The 22,597-nt window shown below is 36.5% G+C and overlaps 1 protein-coding gene across 6 annotated transcripts in view; it reads left to right on the top strand.

The window, feature by feature from the left end:
* Window positions 1–22,597, top strand: part of SLC41A2 (solute carrier family 41 member 2) — a 134,844-nt gene that overhangs the window by 46,939 nt on the left and 65,308 nt on the right. For all 6 annotated transcript variants that reach the window (XM_024127361.3, XM_024127360.3, XM_024127359.3 and 3 more), the window contains exons 4-6: window positions 9,702–9,773; window positions 13,304–13,448; window positions 17,187–17,333. In XM_024127361.3, coding sequence (XP_023983129.1) covers window positions 9,702–9,773; window positions 13,304–13,448; window positions 17,187–17,333 — 364 coding nt within the window. The remainder of the gene's footprint in view (window positions 1–9,701; window positions 9,774–13,303; window positions 13,449–17,186; window positions 17,334–22,597) is intronic.

The raw sequence follows: 22,597 nt of genomic DNA, 5'->3' as shown, positions 1-22,597 counted from the left end.
AGCCATGGCCGCTGAGCCTCCGCGTCCGGAGCCTGTGCTCCGCAACGGGAGAGGCCACAGCAGTGAGAGGCCCGCATACCACAAAAAAACAAAAAACAAACAAACAAACAAAAAAAACCACCATAAACTAGATGAATATACCGTGTTATCATGGCTTGATGCCATGAGTTACTACTTTTCCATCTACTGATTTGTTTACTTTTATTTTTTGAGGCTATTTGAGATAAGAATGTCCCCTTTATTGCCAGAGCCAGAGACAGGACTGTTGTTGATTTGTAGTATTAGTGGTTCTCAAAATGTGTCCTTCTGAACAGCAGCATCAGCCCCACTCCAAGGCTACTGAATCAGAAACTCTGGGGTGTGGCTCAACATCTGTATTTTAACAATCTTTCCAGATGATTCTGATACACATCAAAGTTTGAGAACCACTGTGTTACATGAACAGCATGGAGGCCGATACGGCTGGGACCAAGTGAGAGAGGGGGAAAATCACAGGGTGTGAGATCACCTGTGGGTCATTGTGAGGACGTGGGTTATTGTGTGAAATGGGAAGCCTTTGGAAGGTTTTGAACAGTTGAGTGATGTGATTTGATAGCTATTTTTAACAGATTGTTTTGACTGTTGTGTTGAGACAGAGCTATAAGAGGCCAAAGACCAAAGCAGGGAGGCAAGTTGAGAGTCTGTTGGAATAATACTGCAGGCCAGAGATGAGGTTGGCTTGGATCAGGGTGGGGTAGTAACGGGATGTAGTGAGACATAGTTGAAGTCCAGAACTCATTTTCAAAGAGAGTTGTCAGAATTGGCTGATTGATTAGCTGAAATTAAAGACTAGGAGTTGTCACTTGAAATTTTCTCTGGATCTGAGAGGGGTAAAAGTAACCAAATTAGAAGATGGAAAGTGAGTAACTTGTGGCATCAGGCTAAGCTGACATGGTATATTCATCTAGTTTGTGGTGTTTTAATTGCTTAGAGAAATTGATCTCAAGTTTCCTAGGCAGAGTACTACCATTCTGATAAGAGTGCTGGAGAATCATTGTCAGCTGTATTCCAGCTCTGATGCTCTATTTGCTATTAAAGCAGTTCTGGGTTAATGACTTCTCAACAACAAAAACCCCAAAGCCTCACCTTCTAGAGACCCTTCACTGGCTGTTCTCTACTTGAAATTTTTATTACCCTTGACTTTGAGACCCCACACTCTCCTCACTCACCTCTTTCATGGTTTCTTCTTAGTTTACTTTTTTCTTTGCTCATCCTCTTGATTTGAGGTTTTCTTGAAGTTTTAGTACCTTTGTCTTACATGTTCTCCATCAGTAATTTCGTGTAGTCCACCACTCCTGGCACGTTGTTGACTCTCAGATTTGTATCTCCGGTCTCTTTCCTGTCCTCCGGAGCTGATTACACCACTCACTACATTCAAAATTAAACTCATTATCTTCTCTCACTCTAACTGTGCTTTCTACCATTCTTGTCAGTTTATTAATGTTACCAATCACCTCCCCTCTCTCTATCTAGTTAACTCTCTAGACTGTCAGTTCCACTTGTGAAATCCTCTTCCTTTTCCCTTATGCCCCACCTGCCACCACCTTAATTTAGTTGCCTATTGTCTCTAATTGGGATGCTGTAGCAGATTTCTAACTGTAGTCCCTTGTTCCAGGGAGAAGGAAGGATGAGTATAATTTTTTTTTAAACTTAAAACAAGCACAATTTGAAAGTCAGCTCTTTCATCTATGGTCAAAATATAATTCTTTTAAAAATTTTACAATTTTTTTTTCATTTGTGAAAGTAGGAGTAAAAATCATTATAACTATACAATGCCAGTTTATGGTTACTTTAATCTTTTTGCTCCATTAAAGTCTTTTCTCATTTTTATGACTGTCTGCAGTAGAATCAGGTTAAACAAGGTTATAGGACTTTTTTTCTTTTTTTTTCTTTTTTTTTTTTTGCGGTCCGCGGGCCTCTCACTGTTGTGGCCTCTCCCGTTGCGGAGCACAGGCTCCGGACGCGCAGGCTCAGCGGCCATGGCTCACGGGCCCAGCCGCTCCGCGGCATGTGGGATCTTCCCGGACCGGGGCACGAACCCATGTCCCCTGCATCGGCAGGCGGACTCTCAACCACTGCGCCACCAGGGAAGCCCAGCTTATAGGATTTTAAGGAAGGCCTATAAAGATAGAGAACTTAAGACATAAGATATCAGATACAGCCTACTTACCCAATTTGTTGAAGGTCAGTTGTATTTCAAATTTGTTATTCTATGAAGCTAAAGATTAGATGTTCACAGATAAAAACGATATTCCAATAAAGTATGTTTCCTGTTTTAACAAGGGAGATTTAAAAATGAATCCAAATCAACTTTATCTCTCCCTCTTTTACTTCAGTCAAAATTTATTTCTAAAGGTATAATGATTAACTTGAATAATTTTTCCTAGATTTTTATCTTTTCAACAGTAGATATATGTTATAGTAGTATGTTATCTACTATGTTATAGTCGATATTCTTACAGATATATAACAGTAGTATATAATTGAAAAATAAACCAAGTACAGTGATTCTATAAATTGCTGGGTTTAAGTTCTGTTATCTGAGGTCTAAAATTTTTTTAGGATTTTTTTAAAAAAGTCTTTAAAACTATTTTCCAGGAGTAAATTGCCTAGCACTTTTCCACTCTAGGCAAAAGTGATTTTTGTTGCCTCAAACCTTGATTCTCTGAAATTACTTTGAAACATTCTACCTTTTTAATTCATTAATTGAAAAAATATTTTTGAACCCTTTCTATATGCCAAGCACTACTCCGTGTGCTAGGGACTCTGCAATAAACAAACCAGAAAATGTTCCTGCCTTCATTGAGCTCACATTCCAGTGGAGGCATGTGAAGTTGGAAAAAACCTCTTTCCCTAATAATTTTACATTAGACTTCCCATTCAAACTGTGAAACGTCTAAAATCAAAAAAATAGAGCCCCCAATAATGATGTTAATAACTATGGCACAATTTAGGTACCATCACAGTCTCAGTATTATTTCCTAAATTTGGCATAATTCTAAATTATATGTGTTCTTGTCATATCCTGATTATTAAATACAAATGAGATTGCATATTTCTATTGTTCTTAATTTTGAGGTATGTTTCTTAAGTTATGAATACCAACCCATAGTCATAGCTGTGTGGAGTGGAACTGCTTAAGTTTAATCTGGAACTGTTTCAACTAGATTTTTAGCTCTCTCCCTTCTTTGGAGCTTTATTGAGGTATAATTGACATTCAAGAAACCACACAAATTCAGTCTTAATTTGATGAGTTTCAGTACACAGTATGTACCTGTGAAACCATCACCACAATCAAGACTGTGAACAGATGCATCACCCCTGTACATTCAGAAAGATATTAGGGTGTGTGTGTGTGCACGCACGTGTTTTAGTATATTGTTTTATTATCAAATATTTCAAGCATGTAAAATTCTAATAGCGTTCCCAATCCAGTTAATGGCAGAATAAAGTGGTTGAGTGAAACTTCCCAGAGAATAACATTTACAAAATCTGGATAATAAATTATTTGCAGGCAATGGAAAGTCATCAAAAGTAGGTAGAAACTAGAGTTTACCCCTAGAAGACCATAACTACAGTGGGTAATAGTTGCAAAGTTTGTGGCTTTTTTTGCTTGATGGAATTCCCCAATCCTTGGGTCTCATGTGGTAGAAAACCCACAGTCTTACCAGCTTGAGGTGGCAAAGGTCAGGGAGTCTAGCAAACGAAAAAAAAAGAAGAAGAAGAAAAGTAGGCAGAGATGTGAGAGGGTCCCATACTTGAAAGACAAACACACTGGCTAAAATTTATGAGTTTTTGCATTTTTGACTAAGTGCCTTCTGTTACTATGCACAGCTATAGTGGCAGAAAAGTGAAGTTTTGTTGGCTTGAATTATCAGATAACAGAGCTTGGAGGTGACAGAGCAGGTGGAAATTTATGGGGAAATCCCAGCAGCAGAGAACTGCAGAGAGGATGAGCCCCAAAATCTGAGTATTAATTCTCTTCAAATCTTTGGCTGACCATTTAACTACACAGATGCAGGGGAGATCCCCAAAAGGCTGGACTAAAAGTTGGTAGCTGAAGGAACCAAGCAGAGATATGAGCTGCTCCACATTGTGGAAGAGACAACAGTTTGTAGTTTGAGTCTAGGCAAATTAACTGCCTATTAGAAGGAAAATCCAGTTATCCTCAGAAGAACATAGCATTATCCAGAGTTATTATAACATATGATTACACTGTCTAGTTTTCTACTGAAATCACTAGATGTGGAAAGAAACACAAAAGTGTGATTCATATTCAGTCAATGGAAAGTGACTCAAAGTGGGCCTGGATGTTGGATTTAACAAAATCTTCCAAAACAACTAGTAGAAATATGTTCAAAGAACTAAAGGGAAAAAATGTTCAAAGAATTAAACAAACGTGTCTTAATGAGTGAATGTATCAGATTGGTGATAGCAGAAGAAAGAATTCATGAACTTGAAGATAGATCAATAGAAATTATTCAATATGAAAAATTGAGAGGAAAAAATTGAATAAATATAAATAAAGCCTTGGATATCTGACAATATAATGATGTTAAACATATATGTGATATATTGGTATACTAAATATGGTAAAATTTTAGTATTTGACAAAACCGGGTAGTGGGAATATAAATGTTATTTTTTAAAAGCATAAAAGCAATTACTGCTGAATGAAATTATCTTTTTAAAATTAAACTTTATTGAAGTATAATTTACATGTAATAATATATGCCCATATTAAGCGTACAGTTTGATGAGTTTTGACAAATATATTATATGTGTAACTATCACCACAAACAAGATATAGAATATTTCCCTCACCCCAAAAAGTTCCCTTATGCTCCTTTGCTGTTAATCGCACTACCAGGTAATCCCTCTGGTCTCAGGTAATCACTGCCCTTTCAGTCACTAGTTAGGATTTCATATAAATAGTATCATAATTTTTCTCATTGATTATTTGAATAACAGTGTTTGCCAGGTTTCTCCATTACAAAGTTACATTTTTCCTCTTGATATATTACTAAATAACCTGTAGGAAGGTACTTTGAGACTGCAGACATATCCTGTTACTTAACAAACTTTAGCCAATTATCTTAGCATATATTAATGATTTTTGTCTGAATCCATGTTTACATTGAAGGCTGCTGAATTGTCATTTTCTAACTGTTATTCCTTCTACATTTATTACTTAGCATTCTACTAAGGAAAAGATCTCCCTGTCTTTCTTATCTCCCTCTCTCCCTCTCTTCCTCCCTCCCTCTCTCTCTCCCTCCTCTCCCTTACCTCTATCTATCTATCTACCTATCATCTATCTATCTGTCCATCCATCCATCCACCCACTCTCAGTATGGACTCAATAGACTCTTATTCTATTCAATGGGTCATAATCCATTACTGCTGTTATTCATTCTGATGCCCAGATTGTCTCAGATTTGGCTAGGGGGAAGCCCTTTCAAACTGAATGGTTCCTGTGTTGTTTTGACATGCCCTTATTATGTTTTGAGCACTTTGTTACTTTCTGGCACAAGATATTCCAGGCTCATCTTATACTTTCCCTGTCCCAGCCCTGGAACCAGCCATTTCTCTAAGGAGCCTGGTTTTAGTGGGGAATAGTAGTATTTAGAGATTTTAGACTTTTTAAGCTGAGTAGTTCCTTACTACTTTTAGATTCCATGTTTATGGTATTTTCTTCTATCATTTTAACTGATATTTTTAAAGGACTTTATGCTTATTTATTTTATGTAATAAAGTTTAACATCATAACTACCCAAGAAGTACCATTTGCACTAACACTAATATTTTACAGGACAGTTTGCATATTTCTAAATTTGATTTGTGGTCTTCATGAGAGAGGTCATTTAGTCAAATCTTCATACTTTGTGCAAGACTGCCAGTGTGTCCTTCTAGATAGATGAGAATCAACCTGTTTTAAAACTTCAGAAGAGCAGATTTTACAGCCTCTGGGGAAAACGTACCAATAATCAGTGGCTAACACTCAAGGATTATATGCATTTTATGCTCACTTCTCTAAAGGGAAACATTTTTTTCCTAAAAGCCTTTCCCCACTTTCTTCCCATTTCTTTGTTTTCCTTCTACTCCTCCCACTTTTTTATTCTTCCTGTTATTCTCTTCCAAATGTTTAGTGTCTTACTGGATTTAGGCCATTTTTTTAGCTACCCTCCAGTTCCTTATATTTTTAGAGTGGTCTTAGTTTATATGATGATTTTCATCTTAATACTCTGTGAATTTTAATGTTATTTATGTTGTAGGACCTACATTTAGACAAAAAGCTGAGATTATTTCTTTTTCTAGTTGCCAGTGTTTTAATTCACCAATTAATGTTTTTAAATAAAATTTCTCATTATACCAGTACTATTTTTTCAGTGATGAAAATTTGAAAAATTCTCTAAAGAGCAAAGAAGAAAATAAAAATCATCCATAGACTCATCACCCAGAAATAACAATAGTTTTTTTTAATATACCTATTTTTTGAGCTCAGACGTAGAGAATGGACTTGAGGACATGGGGAGGGGGAAGGGTAAGCTGGGATGAAGCGAGAGAATAGCAATGACATACGTACACTACCAAATGCAAAATAGATAGCTAGTGGGAAGCAGCCGCATAGCACAGGGAGATCAGCTTGGTGCTTTGTGACCACCTAGAGGGGTGGGAGGGAGGCGCAAGAGGGAGGGGATATGGGGATATATGTATACATATAGCTGATTCACTTTGTTATACAGCAGAAACTAATGCAACATTGTAAAACAATTATACTCCAATAAAGATGTTTAAAAAAATTTAAAAATAAAGACTAATACTTCAATGGAGACTTTCAGTACCCTTGTTTCAAGTATTTACATATTAAATGTACATTTTCTAGTATCAATTATAGTAGCTATATTTGTATAACTGTATTTGTGTATATATAACAATTATAATAACTATATTTGTATTTATATTTCAAGGTCATCGCAACCCGCTTTTATCTTTAGCCCCAATAAATCTTGGGTCCTACCCGTAACTCATGTACTTGAGGGTCAGACAAATAACATACACATTTATGGAGGGGAAGGGTGTAGGGATTATTAAAAGTAGAGACTGCAGACTCCACCTAAAGGCATTCACATTCAGAAAGTTAAAACCACTGTGTTGGCCAAACAGAGCACATCTTCAGGCTGTTGGCTATCTCAGCTCTACTCTTTGCTAAAAGACTAGTTAGTATATCTGCAGAAATAGTGGCCTGTTTTTCTGGTACTGTAAGATAGATGGAATTTAAATAAATCTGGATTACACAGAAGTCTTTATCAGATCTTGCCCTAATGTGCTTTATCACCTTTCAAGTTCTTAGTTTCTCTAGCTGAGCACCATTAGGTCAACTAATCTAATAAAAATAGATCCAGCAAAGGCCTTTAGATAGAACATTCATGCTTCTCCCTCTCTACTCTGAAAAAATATAGATAGTTCACATTAATCCTAGGCTCTGGACAGTAGGGTGGGTTAGCCCGCGTCTTGGTACAGTTTTTACAAGTTGGAGGCAACTCGGGTCAATTTTCTGTGTCTTTCCATACCCCACCCTAATGCCCATACCATAACTGTTTTTCCTAACTATGGAAATGGGTCACCATTTCTCTAGTTTTATTTTCTTTTTTAAATTCTTCTAAAAGTCTTTTCTTTGTAAAATAGAGTTATTGTTTGTGAATATATTCTACTTTTTAAATTTCACATCATAAATTATATTTCATAAATATGAAATATATTTTATTTCACATCATACATAAACTTGCTATTTATTATTTATCTTACACTAAAAGGATTACAGGTTCAGAGACTTCTAGACTGGAAGGGACTTAGAGATTGTGATCATCATGATTTATAATACAATTAACTGAATAGTGTGAAGTTGCTCTGTCAGTTGGGTTTGGTCAGGAAAACAGAGCCATGTTATGTATTGTGGCAATAAGGAGTTTAATAGACCAATCTGGGCTTATACAAATGTGGGAGAAGTTGAAGCAGGAGGATCAGAGAAATAACCTGAAGCACTGGAGTAGGGGAAGAAAGCCATGGGTGCCTTGTAGTGAAGAGGTCTGGATGCTACTGTATCTGACCAATGAGACCTTCCAAAAATAATTGCCTCTCCTTCACTTCTGCCTTTCAAATCTTAGGCAAGTGCTTCTTACTGGCAGACTGTAAGCTGAAGCTCTAGAGAAGGGGATTTTGAGGCATGTCACTGCAGGCATCACTGGTAGTGATGATACCAAGTGAATCTGGCACAGTTGCTTACCTAATCCATGGTGCTCATTCATTCTGTCACCTTCACCTTTCTTAATCTTTTCCTAGACCGTGATGAATGTGTCTCCATTGATCATCAAGCAGTCGTGGTGTCTTGACATCTTGTACTTTTTCACAGAATCATTTTAGATTGCTTCCTATACCTACAGACATCTTTCTAGAAGTTATAAAAAAAAACCCTAATTTCTCTCATACCTATTTCTTGAACGCTAAACCCGAGATAGGTTCACTCTTTAAACATTGCTTGTACCTTGTTTACTAGAGCAGAGACTCAGGTTGCTAGAGCTGCAAACACAAATTTTATCAATAATTTAGACTTTCAGGCTTAGGAAGGAAATAATACAAGTAAAGACAGCAGGAATAATTATTCTGAAACACTGAGACATCTTAATATGTGCATTTGCTTGATACTTTGAGACTACAGTCGAGAGTGAAGTTAGAGAATAGAATCTGTTTTCCAGATTGATACAGGAAGTGTTGATGTAGCACTTAACCTGTTGGTTTGAAGCCAGTGAGCTAAACTCTAGTTTGTCCATGGTTAACTACCCATAAATAATTACGCTTATATATCTCCCACTTTACCCATTCATCTGTCTTCAGTGAACAACCATATAATGAATAATTGAAACCTGGCTTAGTATATTTTTAATGATGATTGCTTATTGCTTTCTAAATGACTGCATTAGAAAAACTTGTCAGTTTTGGATATGTATTTTTTGAATCCTAAGTGGTTGAGAAGTATGATTTAGTTTACAGAGCAATTGAATATGTTTATAATAATATTATTTTTTGGCGGCTATTCTTTGATTTAGCCAACAGATGTATACATTTTAATAGTGAAGTACATTATCAAAATTCATATGTGAACTGAATGAATTTTTTATTGATAACAATTTTAGTCATGACTCAAATATAAATTATGTACATATGAATGATTTATTTATATCTGGGTTTTTTGGTCAATAATTCTTGAAATTACATAAGTTTCGTGATGTGGAATTAAATGCTAGCAGCTAAAAATTATGTAATTATTTATGTGAGGCCTCAGTAGACAAAATTTGGCATGTTAGTATGACACTTGATGTTAGTTGTAAAATAACATCGGAGGGCAGGTAGATAGTACTAACTGGCCTACTAGTTCTTATGAGCTAGTAATTAAGTTAAAAAAAAATTTTTTTTCTAAACATCCCAGGCAAGCTGAGTGTGAGATGCAAGATTTGTAGTGAATTTAAAATTACATTTAACGTGCAATGTGAGCTCATCGAGTATACTAAAGGATTATTTTTAGCTTTAAGGCTTCATATGCTGTTTAAACAGAGTACAGAGCATGTGGGTTATTCAGTGATACATGAAACTACCCATCTTAACAGGTAAATATTGGGAAGATGGATTCACCCATTGAAAAGTGGAACTTAATAATTGGCAACTTGGCTTTAAAACAGGTAAGTGATACATATATTTGTTTACAGATCTTGAGTTTTACCTGTAAGAATGGAATAAATTTTAGTGCTCTTAAGTCTACCATTTAATTGTTTCAGGGGACCTAAAATAATAATTGGGTACTATGAACAAGTGATAGAATAAATGGATACACATGGCTTCTGAAAGTTTTCTTTTTCTAGAAACTGATCAGATTCTTCTAAATATGAAAAATGTATAACATGCAAAATATAGAATAAATATATGAAATCTCTTCTACCATAAGTATATAATAGAGCCAGAGTTTGAGTTAATATCTGTACAGATAAATATTTAGCACTTCATGGCTTAGGTGCTGTTTTTCTAATTTGATCTTTTTAAAGTAAATCCTCTATTTAATTAAACTTAACTTTTTAAATATATTATGGTAAGATGTTTGTTTAAGCTGAATTTTCCTTAATTTGTTAATGTTATCAGTGTTAATATAAATGAGCACATTAAATTGTCAATTACATATACATGAATTATATATAGATTACCTACAGTTCTTTCTAATCTCAGGGGAATATCTCTTTCTCTCCCACCACCCTCTCCTATCCCCAAGACACAAGACTGTAGCCCCCTAGCACCTCTTTAGCAAGTGCAAGCTTAGGAAATGCTCACTAATTTTAATGTTAGTTCAACTAGGACATAATGTTGAGAACATGCGGCAAACAATTTATTTCATGTAATGTTCAAAGACAAAGAAATAAAGGAAATTTTTGAATATGGGCTTTAAAAAAATATCTGTGCAACTGCTTCTAAGATCACAGGGTTAGAAATAAGAAAATCTGGTATCTAATCTCAGCTCTGACATTAACTAGCTATATAACCTTTGTTAACTTAACCTTTCTGTGCTTAATTTTCCTCTTCTTTTCCACAGTATTGCACTAGAGACGTGCATGATCCTTTTCAGCTCAAAACTGTAGGAATCTATGCTGGAGTAATAACCAAAATATCTAACAACCAGTAGACAACTATAAATTAATATACAAATTAAAATTTGAAAATATATTCCATTTTTTTCTTTAAATACCCTAAACTCTTACTAAGTTATATGAATTGTACTATAAATTATTCATCAAATTATTCTAATAATTTTCCATCTCTGCTTTTAATTTTTCCTTTCACTCTTAGTCTCCACCCTTCCCTTGTCATCCTCTCTCCCCACAACTGTTGGTCAGGATGGGAGCCAGTGATGGCCGGGGATTCACTGATCCTAGTTGCCACAGCCTGAAGTCTGTGTCTTTGTCTCACTCCACCAAGGCTGCATGAGAAACAGGGAACCCCACACAGGCCCATCAGGACATAGTCGGTGCCAGCCAGTGAGGCAGCAACTGGTTGGAGCCCAGTTACCTGTGGACAGAAGCAGAGGGGAGAAGAAAACAAGGTCAGGTGGGGGGTGGCGGTTGTGCTATCTCTGAAGCTTTATCCGCTAAAGCTCGTGAGGGAGTAGATGGCGTGGGGAGGGGCATGGGGTGGGTTAGCAGTGTTCCTTCGACTAGAGGCTAGTTATGGAGGGTAGAGGTGGGGAGCGATGGAAAGGACAGAGGAGGCTCATGCTGGCATTAGCTGGGGTGTGTTCTTCTGACTATTAAATGGGATCCCAAGCAGCTGATCTGTTACAGATTTCTTCACAATTGTACACAGTGGCCACCTCAACCTGTCCATAAATTGTCAAATAAAGCAAAGCTCCCAGTCCCACTGAAGAATCATTACCTCACCAGGAGGGATGTGCCCTGCTCTCACATGTATTTATGGCTCCTGTTAACCTCCCCAGCTACTCCTTAACCCAGACTCTGCTCTTCTCTTGGGTACAATTGGGCATTTCCTTTGCAGGTTTACAGAATAGGACTTATTTATCTCAGGTGTGTGTGTGTGTGTGTGTGTGTGTGTGTGTGTGTGTGTGTGCGCGCGCGCGTGTGCGCGCGCGCGCGCGCGTATGCTGTAAGTCTTACCTAGGCTCCCTAGCTCTGTATTTCATTTCCAAGAAGTAAAAGCACTATGTTTTATTTCTAAGAAAAACCTTGGAATCACAGTGCTAGAATTTCAATTATTAATTAATTTTATTTCTTTTACATACCATATTATTTACTAACCAGTAAGAGAATGCTGAAGTATCTTAGCAACTGGTACAACCATAATGGTGCTTACAGCTTGACTCTCAGCTCTGAATCTGCTGTAATGAAAGATGTGGGTCTGGAATCTAGGATATCTGGACTTGCTGGCCCAGGCTTTTCCATTAATTTACTCTATGACAAGATCAGACTCCTTGGGTTTTTCACCTGGAGCCCTGGATTCCAGTACATGGATTGGCTTCAGAGAGTCTAAGCACCCAGAAGTTCTACTCAAAATATTGAATGCGTCTGTGTTTTCGTGGAAGGAAGAATCTATAAAATTTTTGCCAAATTGTCAAAGGAGTCTAGGACATGAACACAGTTAAGAATCAGTGAACTGGAGATTCCTTCAGGGTTTCTTTTAGTTCTAGCATTCGACTAATAGGATTCTAAGAGTAGTTGCCTTTTTTTTTTTTTTCCTGAGGGTTGATTTGTGCCACCACTGTGGGAAGTACTTTATATATTTATGTAATTCATTTAAATATCAAAATAACCCTTTCATGTTCAATATTATCATTATCATTTTTCAGATTAGGAGCTAAGGTTTTTATAGCACTAATCACAATTGTGACTATTTGTGAGGTTATTTTTTAATGTCTGTCCCTCCCATTGACCAAGAGCTCTGTGAGGGCAGGAAATAAATCTATTTTGACCACCGTTGTAGCCCAACACTAAGCATAGCACCTTGTACATACTAGATCCTAAATTAATGCTTGTTGGATGAATAAATTTAAATAGCTTGCCACAAGATTAAGTGGTATAGCTAGGAATCAAACTCTTATCATTTGATTGTAGAATCCAGTCTTTTGCCAGTACTGTGTCTAGAGAGTCAGAGTTCAGTTATGTGGATTGGGTACTTTTCAGTCTTTTTTTTTCTTTTTTTTTTTTTTTTTTGTGGTATGCGGGCCTCCCTCTGTTGCGGCCTCTCACGTTGCCGGAGCACAGGCTCCGGGCGCGCAGGCTCAGCGGCCATGGCTCACGGGCCCAGCCGCTCCGCGGCACGTGGGATCCTCCCAGACGGGGGCGCGAACCCGGTTCCCCTGCATCGGCAGGCGGACGCGCAGCCACTGCGCCACCAGGGAAGCCCCCTTTTCAGTCTTAAGGTTGGTATTTTTTTAGGTGATCTGTGGGTTACACCATCAAAGTCACTTAGGGTGCTTGTTAAAAATAGATTCCTAGATCCCATTCCATACCTACTGCTGCCAGATCAGGGCACTTTGAGAACCCATCACCTTAGGGAATAGTAAAATAAAATACAGTAGCTTCAAAAGGTAAGGCAGCTCAATTACCATATATAATACTTTCTTCTGACTCCTTGTATGCATATTTACATCATAAAATAAAAAATGCATTTTCAAAATGAATAATTCTGTTGGATTTTATTAAAACTTTTTAAGGTTCAAGCAACAGTAGTTGGCTTTCTAGCAGCTGTGGCAGCAATTATATTGGGCTGGATTCCAGAGGGGAAATACTATCTTGATCATTCCATACTTTTGTGCTCTAGCAGTGTAGCAACTGCCTTCATTGCATCTCTTCTGCAAGGTAAGTAAATTTATAAATGTCTACTCTATAATATTTTACTTTCTAATTATTTATTTTCCATGTTAACTATTTTTATTTAAATGGTACTTGTTCATTATAAAAAACAGAGAAAAGTTATCTACAAACTTTTAAAATAGATTATTTCAGATATATTTATATATATGATACATAATCCTTAGTATAGAGCAGGCTTTCTGAGGTTGTGTCCCAGCTTTAGGTCCCCTGGTGCAGCTCCCAGACAAGATCAGGAAAATAGTCTAGATATCCATTTGTTTCTGTAATTTAAATTAATTGAGAATCTCCTGTCTGGAAATCGTGCAGAGGATTTACCAGCTTGTCATTTGAGTAACAAGTATTCCAGGAATTCTGAGTTTTAAAAGCAGTCCCTCTGGGTTTCCCTGGTGGCGCAGTGGTTAAGAATTCACCTGCCAATGCAGGGGACACTGGTTCGAGCCCTGGTCCGGGAAGATCCCACATGCTGCGGAGCAACTAAGCCCGTGCACCACAACTACTGAGCCTGCGCTCTAGAGCCCGCGCGCCACAGCTACTGAAGCCCACGGGCCTAGAGCCCGTGCTCCGCAGCAAGAGAAGCCACTGCAATGAGAAGCCCACGCACCACAACGAAGAGCAGCCCCGCTCACGGCAACTAGAGAAAGCCCGCGCGCAGCAACGAAGACCCAACACAGCCAAACATAAATAAATAAATTAATTAAAAAAAAAAAAAGCAGTAGGGTTATCAGCAATGGGCGTCCGGAGCCTGTGCTCCGCAACGGGAGAGGCCACAACAGAGGGAGGCCCGCATACCACAAAAAAAAAAAAAAAAAAAAAAAAAAGCAGTCCCTCTGTTGAAATTTTTTAAAGTTTCAGATTTCAAAAAAATTCCTTTACTGTTTCTCTGGCAATACAAGTATAACCATATGCTTAACAGCATATTGTTGGCTATAGAATGTTAAAGAGCCAGAAGGTTTTAACGTTTAACTACATTATAATTTTTTTAGTTGGGATATCATTCTTTATATTGATTTATTAATATCAACTTTACACTAGAGAACTAGCTTATTATGGAACAGTAATCATAAAGACTTGGTAATTTTTATTTTATAATTGCCATCGTCTCATTTTAGATCACCAGCAAGGTTAAAAATGGAACACTCTACTGTCAGGTGATCATACAACAAAGCTAACTTTTTCGGCTAGGTTCTGGTAATTTAGAAACTTATTAAAATTAAGACCTGGCTACCAAAATATTTTCAAACATTTTATTTTAGTACTTAAATTATACCAGAGGTAGTTTCTTGTCTTTATATAGAATTACTAGAATTGAATGGTGTTAACTGGTGAAAGCATAGTGAAGTTATGCTATTGGGAAACTAATTTCTGGTAAAAAAAAAAAAAAGTGTTAAAGCATTAGCACTCTGTTTTTTGTTTTTTTAAAATTTTTATTTATTTATTTATTATTTTTGGCTGTGTTGGGTCTTCGTTTCTGTGCGAGGGCTTTCTCTAGTTGCGGTGAGTGGGGGCCACTCTTCATCGCGGTACACGGGCCTCTCACTGTTGCGGCCTCTCTTGTTGCAGAGCACAGGCTCCAGACGTGCAGGCTCAGCAGTTGTGGCTCACGGGCATGTGGGATCTTCCCAGAGCAGGGCTCGAACCTGTGTCCCCTGCATTGGCAGGCAGATTCTCAACCACTGCGCCACCAGGGAAGCCCCTAGCACTCTGTTTCTTTAGGTTCATTTGCTTCTGTTTTCTCTCTAATATTGTTTCATTTAGAAAAAATTGTTTAAAACTTTTCAGACTAACAGCTATTTGTATTGCCTGGGATTTTAAAAACCATAAAAATTCAGATTTTTAAAATATATTTGTTAGCCTTCTTACTTTTAATAATGTGTGTTCTAATTTTATAACTTGACCTTTATATATGTAGAGCAGATACTATTGACCACCTTTTGTAGGTGAGAAAACTGACTTAGGTAAGGTGACTTGTCCCATTTCATCAGCTTGTTCACAGAAAAATCATAATTAAAACCCATTTCCTGCCTCCCAGCTCTTTCCACTGGTCCATGATGGCAAAATATTTGTTTTCAGCTGAAAAGTTAGACAGCATTCTTTCATAGGAGAACTTTCCACATTGATCTTTAAATGTGCTGATTTTGAAAAAAAAATTTATATGATCACATCTTGACTGATTATTGTATAATATGTTTAAGTTTTTTTCCTGCTATTTTTTTTCTGTTTACAATGATATTATGGGAAAGGTAAGTACATAGATTGAAAAAGCCTCCAGAATATAAGACATGAGACATTGAACAAAAATTCTACTTTCAATATTTTGGCTTTACGGGGTAGTAGAAAAAACACTTACTTACAAGCTATGTGACCTTATGCAAGAATTTAAACCTACTCCTAGGACCTCAGTTTTATTATCTATAAAGTGAGTATGTTAGAATAAAATCATTTAGAGTCATTTTCAGTCTAAAAATGCAGTGAGATTCTGGTTTTTGTTTATAACCATATTTAGGCTTCCATGTTGATTTATGTTTAGCACATAAATGAACTAATCTTAAATTTTCTCTGCCCTGCATCCTCTTAAATGTGTTGGCATGAGAAAATCTATACAATTGGGTATGGCTGCAATGCTATCATTTTTCTCCCATTTCTATATTCCAGAATATAAGGATTTAAAAGTATAAGTATACAGTCACATTTTCATCTTCTGTTGTTATAGGTTCATAGACAGAAACTTGGGGTTTAAAGAATATGCTTTACAAAGACTGCTTCTTGTATTCTGGCCTGCAGTGTTCAAAATTTAATTACTTCCCTCTGCTTAATACTTCAACACTTTTTTTTTTATGATTTTTTTTTTTTTTTTTTTTTTTTTTTTTTTTGTAGTACGCAGGCCAGCGGCCATGGCCCACGGGCCCAGCCGCTCCGCGGCATGTGGGATCCTCCTGGACCGGGGCACAAACCTGCGTTCCCTGCATTGGCAGGCGGATTCTTAACCACTGCGCCACCAGGGAAGTCCCAAACACTTTTTAATAATAAAATGAAGCAAGCATTTCTGGCTACCACTATGTAAACAAATCTGGTTTTGTTGGCCTTCTTCCCAATTGCTATGTGTATAACTATTTATTTATTTTTGGCTGCGTTGGGTCTTCGTTGCGGTGCGCAGGCTTCTCTTGCTGCGGAGCACGGGCTCTAGGTGCGCGAGCTTCAGTAGTTGTCGCTCGCAGGCTCAGTAGTTGTGGTGCACGGGCTTCGTTGCTCCGCGGCATGTGGGATCTTCCTGGACGAGGGCTCGAACCCGTGTTTCCTGCATTGGCAGGCGGATTCTTAACCACTGTGCCACCAGGGAAGTTCTTAAATATGACTCAACTTTCTTTGACATTTTCATACTTTATTTGAGGGTTAAAATAAAATCTTTGGCTTTGATACACATGAATACATCTAAGACATGCATGTTACTAAATTTGGAACTTTAATGTTATTTTACAGTAGCTCTTCAGGTCTCTAAATGCAACATTGAACTTCTCAGATCTTTTGTGATCCCCACTTGGAATTTGTTGAAAGACATTTTGCCAAAGCATTCAAGTAAAATGTTTTGTTTGCTTTAGTCAGCTTATCTAAGCAGTCTAACCGGAAGTGATACACTGTTTGTCTAGCCTATGTATTTCAATATTTCGGGGGATTGATTTTCTTTAAATTATAGCAGAAAAAGTAATGAGCTTTATTTTTTTCTAGGAATAATAATGGTTGGGGTTATCGTTGGTTCAAAGAAGACTGGGATAAATCCCGATAATGTTGCTACACCCATTGCTGCTAGTTTTGGCGACCTTATAACTCTTGCCATATTAGCTTGGATAAGTCAGGGTTTGTACTCCTGTCTTGGTAAGTTGACTTGACATTAACTATAATGCATTATTCAGAGTCTCTTTAAATAAATATTGTTGCAGCAATGTCATGACTCCGTGGTGGACTTCATCTGTGTTAGAACTGTAGTTGAGGCTGATTAGAACAATAACTGTTACTTGTTGTACACCTACTATGTGTTGTGGTTCTCACATATTTTTCTCTTCTTAAAGAGTTTAAAACTCAAAAGATAAGGATTATCATTTCTAATTTCAGATGAGAAAACTGAGGATCATAAAGGTTATGTGTGTTACCCACTGTTGGTAGGAAGGTTGAACACAGATCTGTCATAGTCTATGAATTCTTCCCTTTCCTCTGAATGTGTAGCCACTGATGGGTCAACCCACAGGATTCTGATATGTGTGTTGCACTGTTATCTCAAAACATAAGGTTATGGTGGAGTTTGAAATTTAGTGATTTTTCCACCTTTCAAAAACCAACGTGGCAATTAATACTAGCAACCAAAAATCACCATGAAAATGAGCCTGAATGCTGTGTGAATTTGGAGTCATCTTATATATGTGATTCCTGATAACAGTAATAGGGTATTTATAGAATGTAATGGATTGTTTTAATGCAAACTTATACTGTGGCTATTGTCAATGTAGATGTATATGATTTGTGAGCATAGGTTTAGTGTTAAAAGTTGGTTGTAGTTTCATTTTTTTTTATGCCAAATTTTTTAAAAATTAAAGGAAAATAGAAACCCACAGTAATACAAAAAAAAAAAAAAAAAAAGAGCGAGAGAGACAGAGAGAGAGTTTATAAGCCAAGCCAGAAGCAAACATTTAATCACATATCCTCATATATTTTCATGGATTCTAGACAGATTTATGGTATACTTTAGAATAAATCTAAAGTATATTTGGTTTGTAGAAGTAAGAATCTCAGATAAATGTTTTTGAACTAAAGAAAGGGCTTTAACCTGTCAAAGGCAGTCATTTTCTACTACTTTTGGAGATATCAAGAGAAGTTTCATGTAGTATATAAAATTACCATAAATTATTTAATGACATAAAAACAATACTCATTAAGACTTGATATGTATGTTAAAAGAAAATTCTCATATAAAAGATAAGATGTGTCTACTTGAAGTAAGGTAGAAGACAGTAAATGATCAATGGCCCAAATGTAAGATCTTCTTCCCATAAAAAAGAAAAGTGTATTATTTGCAGATTTGGATACTTAAATTACCATGATATCAGCTGCCTGCCAAATACCAGGGTGTCTCCACCAGTTGAAGCCATTGAAGAATGTTACCATAATAAATATGAGAATCGTTATAATGATACAGACTAACTATTACGATATTCCATAAGATAAATCAACTTCTGAGGAATTTATTTTTAAAAATTACACAAGTGATAAACTCCTTATAAAAGACTTAACATAATGTGTTATTCTCTAAAGCTTTCAATATTTTGAGTGTTATAGATGATATATTAGTAGTTTAACTAGATCAGGAAATTTAAAAAGTGAAATGTAATGAGACCATAATTTTGTAAAATAATTTTATTATTAAATATTGCTTAGCCTTTTCTAGGCCTTTGTCTTCTGAAAGTTGGCTCAAAGTAATTCAAGATGAACTAATTAAAACAGGATCTTATACATTTCATCTGTATCATATGTTTCCCTAAAATTATGTTTTTTAATGGACTACTGATTGATTCCACAGTTAATTTAAAGGTGTTTCTGAAGTGCCAGTTTTGGATTTGTATAATAAAGTGTTTGCATTTTGAGCACTAGGGGGCCTCATAGGACCAGCAGTTGGAAGCCTCTTATTGGAGGTATTCTGAACACAGAGATTAGGAATGGGCATATTTAAATTCCAAGATCCCATTCATCCTGCTGAGTGGGATGCCTAGCTCTTGGAGACAGAGTTCAATTCCTGAACTATATTGGAAATACTTAGCTGTCTTTAGAGATAAAAAGAGGATTTCATGGCAGCCATATGCTTTGGTTATAAATAGAGGCCATGAATTATGTGGCTCTCAAAGAACTGGACATTGAGAAACGTCTCACTTAACTCCTCAGAGTTTTGGATATTCAGAAATGACTTTGAACAGCTCCGCTGGCGTTCTCTTAGCTTCGGTACAAGTACTGAGGCTCACTCTACGTTCATTCAGTGTGCTACCTTTCTTTCACTCCTGATAAACGTGCTGATTTCTGATATCTAAAGTAAATATGGAATTTCCCCCCTTCTCACCTCTCCAGTTCTCCAAAAGAGGACAAAAGAAACAAAGCTTTGTTTACTGTTACTGACTTTATTTTTGTAGTCACCCTGAGGAAGTCTTTATTGCTTAGTGAACAAGGTTAAAGTTTTAACTTGGTGTTCAGGCCTCCTGGAGTCTTACCTTCTCAAGCTCCTGCCTGCTCCTCCCTTTCTTGTACCGCTTTCCTTTCTTGTACTGCAGCCAAACTCAGCCATTTACTGATTCTCATACGCCACCTGTGATTTTTGTCTTTTCTTTCTTATGTCATTCCCCTCCTCCATGAAGGCCAGTCAGAATCCTCATTTTTCAAAACTAAATTCATAAATTTCCCTAATCTTAGGTAATCTTTTTCTCCTCTGAATTCCTATAGCACTTTATTGACACTTCTCTTAAGTCATTCTTTATATTTGGCCAGTCATTATAGATTTTTAAGTAAATGTAGTATCTTCCCTTATGATGGTGTAAGCCTCTTGAGGACAAAACTGTGTCTTTATTTTATTTATTTGTTTTGTTGACCCCATAGTGCCATATACATAGTGGATGTTAAATAAATAGCACTTCACCAAATGTTTTATTCCTTTTGAAAGCTATCCAATTAATGTGAATAGAAATTATTCAGGAAGTGGAATATGTATGGAAAATGAAGGAGAGTTATCCCTCTAAATGACTTTGCCACAGTACCTGTCCAATAACATAATAGATTGTAATGAAAAAATGATCCTTTCAATGAGGACATAGTATTAGGAAAATAGCATATACTGCCTTAGCAGAAAGTATCTAGACATTAGTATCACCATAAAAAAATAAAAATGGCAACATGTGGCTAGAAAAAATCTATTTCAAATGAAAATAGAAGAGGAGGGACTTCCTTGGTAGTCCAGTGGTTAAGACTTCACCTTCCAATGCAGGGGACACAGGTTCAATCCCTGGTTGGGGAGGTAAGATCCCACATGCCTCACAGCCAAAGAACCAAAACATAAAGCAGAAGCAATATTCTAACAAATTCAATAAAGACTTTGAAGAAAAAAATGGTCCATATCAAAAAAAAAATCTTAAAAAAAAAAGAAAATAGAAGAGGAACCAGAAAGTCAGTTTAGAGAGTAATCTAAGCTCTAGATTATGATATGCTTAGGTATGACTTGCAGAGAAAGTATAAAGGCATTTATTCATCCATATGGTAATCTTTAAACATGTAGTAATTTTTAAAAACTATTAAAAGGATCTAACGTTGGGCCAGTAACTGAAATACCTGTACACAGTGATTGTTGCCTTTTCTTTTTCTTGTATGCATAATTTTAAGAGGATTTTAAAGACTCTTTTTCAATTTTTTATAACTACATGGCTATGTAATTCTTGTATGTACATGATATATACTGATTTGAAAAATTATCAGCTTTTCTCTCTTTAGGCAAGATCTGAGAAGCAAAATGTTGATTCATTTCTCATTCCTCAAGGTTAACTTTAAAAAGATGGCCTAAGAAGCAATAAGCTCTAAGAGCAATAACAGTCCGCCTCAGATTGTTACTTGGGTCCTGTGGAGACTAACAGGGATGCCATCTGGTTATTTACAAAACATTCTAGAGTATCACTGCCTTGATGTGGTGATGTAAGTAGAATGTAAAATTATCGTGCATGTCACTCTTCTACAGAGTTCTGTAGCACCGTATGATCTCAGTTTAGAGTGATTCCTAGACGGTCAGTCTAGTGAGGAAATTCTGATGGTTATTATAAAGGGCATTTTAAAAAGTGTTTACAACTTTCCACGCCCATTGCTTTCTTATTTGCACACAAACAGCTAATATATAAAAATGTCACTCATAGCAGCTACATATTTCAGAAGAATTTAGGGTGAAAATAATGAATGCTATTAATGAAATTATGTAACAGCAGTTACAAAATGCCACCAACAATCTAGATAAATGTGAAAGCCATGAATCAAAAAGATGGCAGTTATGTTTCGCAGTTAAGTGAAATCATACCAATTTGAACCACTTTAGCTGTGTTAATCCTTACCTTTCTGTAGTTTACCTATATCATGGAATCAGTACCGAGGTACACAGACATTTATTAGGCTTAAAATTCTACAGTTTTATCTATAGTCCTGTATTCGTTTCCATTGCTGCTGTAACAAATTACCACAACCTTGTGGCTTAAAACAACAGTAAGTAATTTTCGTACAGTGCTGGAGGTCAAAGTCCAAGATGAGTTTGTTATTCAGGGCTAAAATGAAGGTGTCAGCAGGGCTTGTTCCTTCTGGAGGTTTCAGGGGGAATCGTTCCATAACTTGTTTCATTTTCTGGTAGCCGCTAGCATTCCTTGGCTTGCAGCCACATTACTGATCTCTGCTTCTGTGGTCACATTATTTTGTCTTCTGTAGTCAAATTCCTGTCTACTTCCTGCCTATAAGTACACACCTGTGATTACTTTAGGGCTTCCTCAAATAATCCAGGATAATCTCCCTATTTCAAAATCCTTGACTTAATCACATCTGCAAAGCCCCTTTTTGCCATATAAGGTAACATTCCCTGGTTCTGGAGATTAGGATGTGGATGTCTTTGAGGACCATTATTCAGCCTACCACATTACACAAGATGATATACCCAGAAATTAATACAAAATATTATTTTGACTAGGGTCATTTAAATGTATTTGATTTAGAGGGCAGACACGTTTAGGTTTTGATATTAATGCAGAAGTTCATGGTTGGCTTTTAATAAACCAGTTTCTCTTACTGATTGTGTCATTAGTGGTTTTCTAAAAGTAATTCTTTAATTATCTATAAAACACCAATATATCCTAAAAAGAGGAATATTTTAGCACCTTTCCCTTTTTGTATATTTGTAATTTCCACCTAACTATTGGATTAGAATTTAGCCAGGGAAAAGGTAAGAGGGTCCTATACAATTAAACATATGATTTAATTTGGTGGGAGTGGGCATGTTAGATTTGCAGGAAATTGAAATAGAATACATTTGCAGTAAATCATTTTAGATATTTTGATTTTACCATGGTTTTCCCATTCTTTTTTTT

This window comes from Physeter macrocephalus, chromosome 6 (genome assembly GCF_002837175.3).
Source record: "Physeter macrocephalus isolate SW-GA chromosome 6, ASM283717v5, whole genome shotgun sequence".
Classification (NCBI taxonomy): domain Eukaryota; kingdom Metazoa; phylum Chordata; class Mammalia; order Artiodactyla; family Physeteridae; genus Physeter; species Physeter macrocephalus.
The sequence above is the reverse complement of the archived record's forward strand: the minus strand, read 5'-3'. Positions and strand labels throughout refer to the sequence as shown.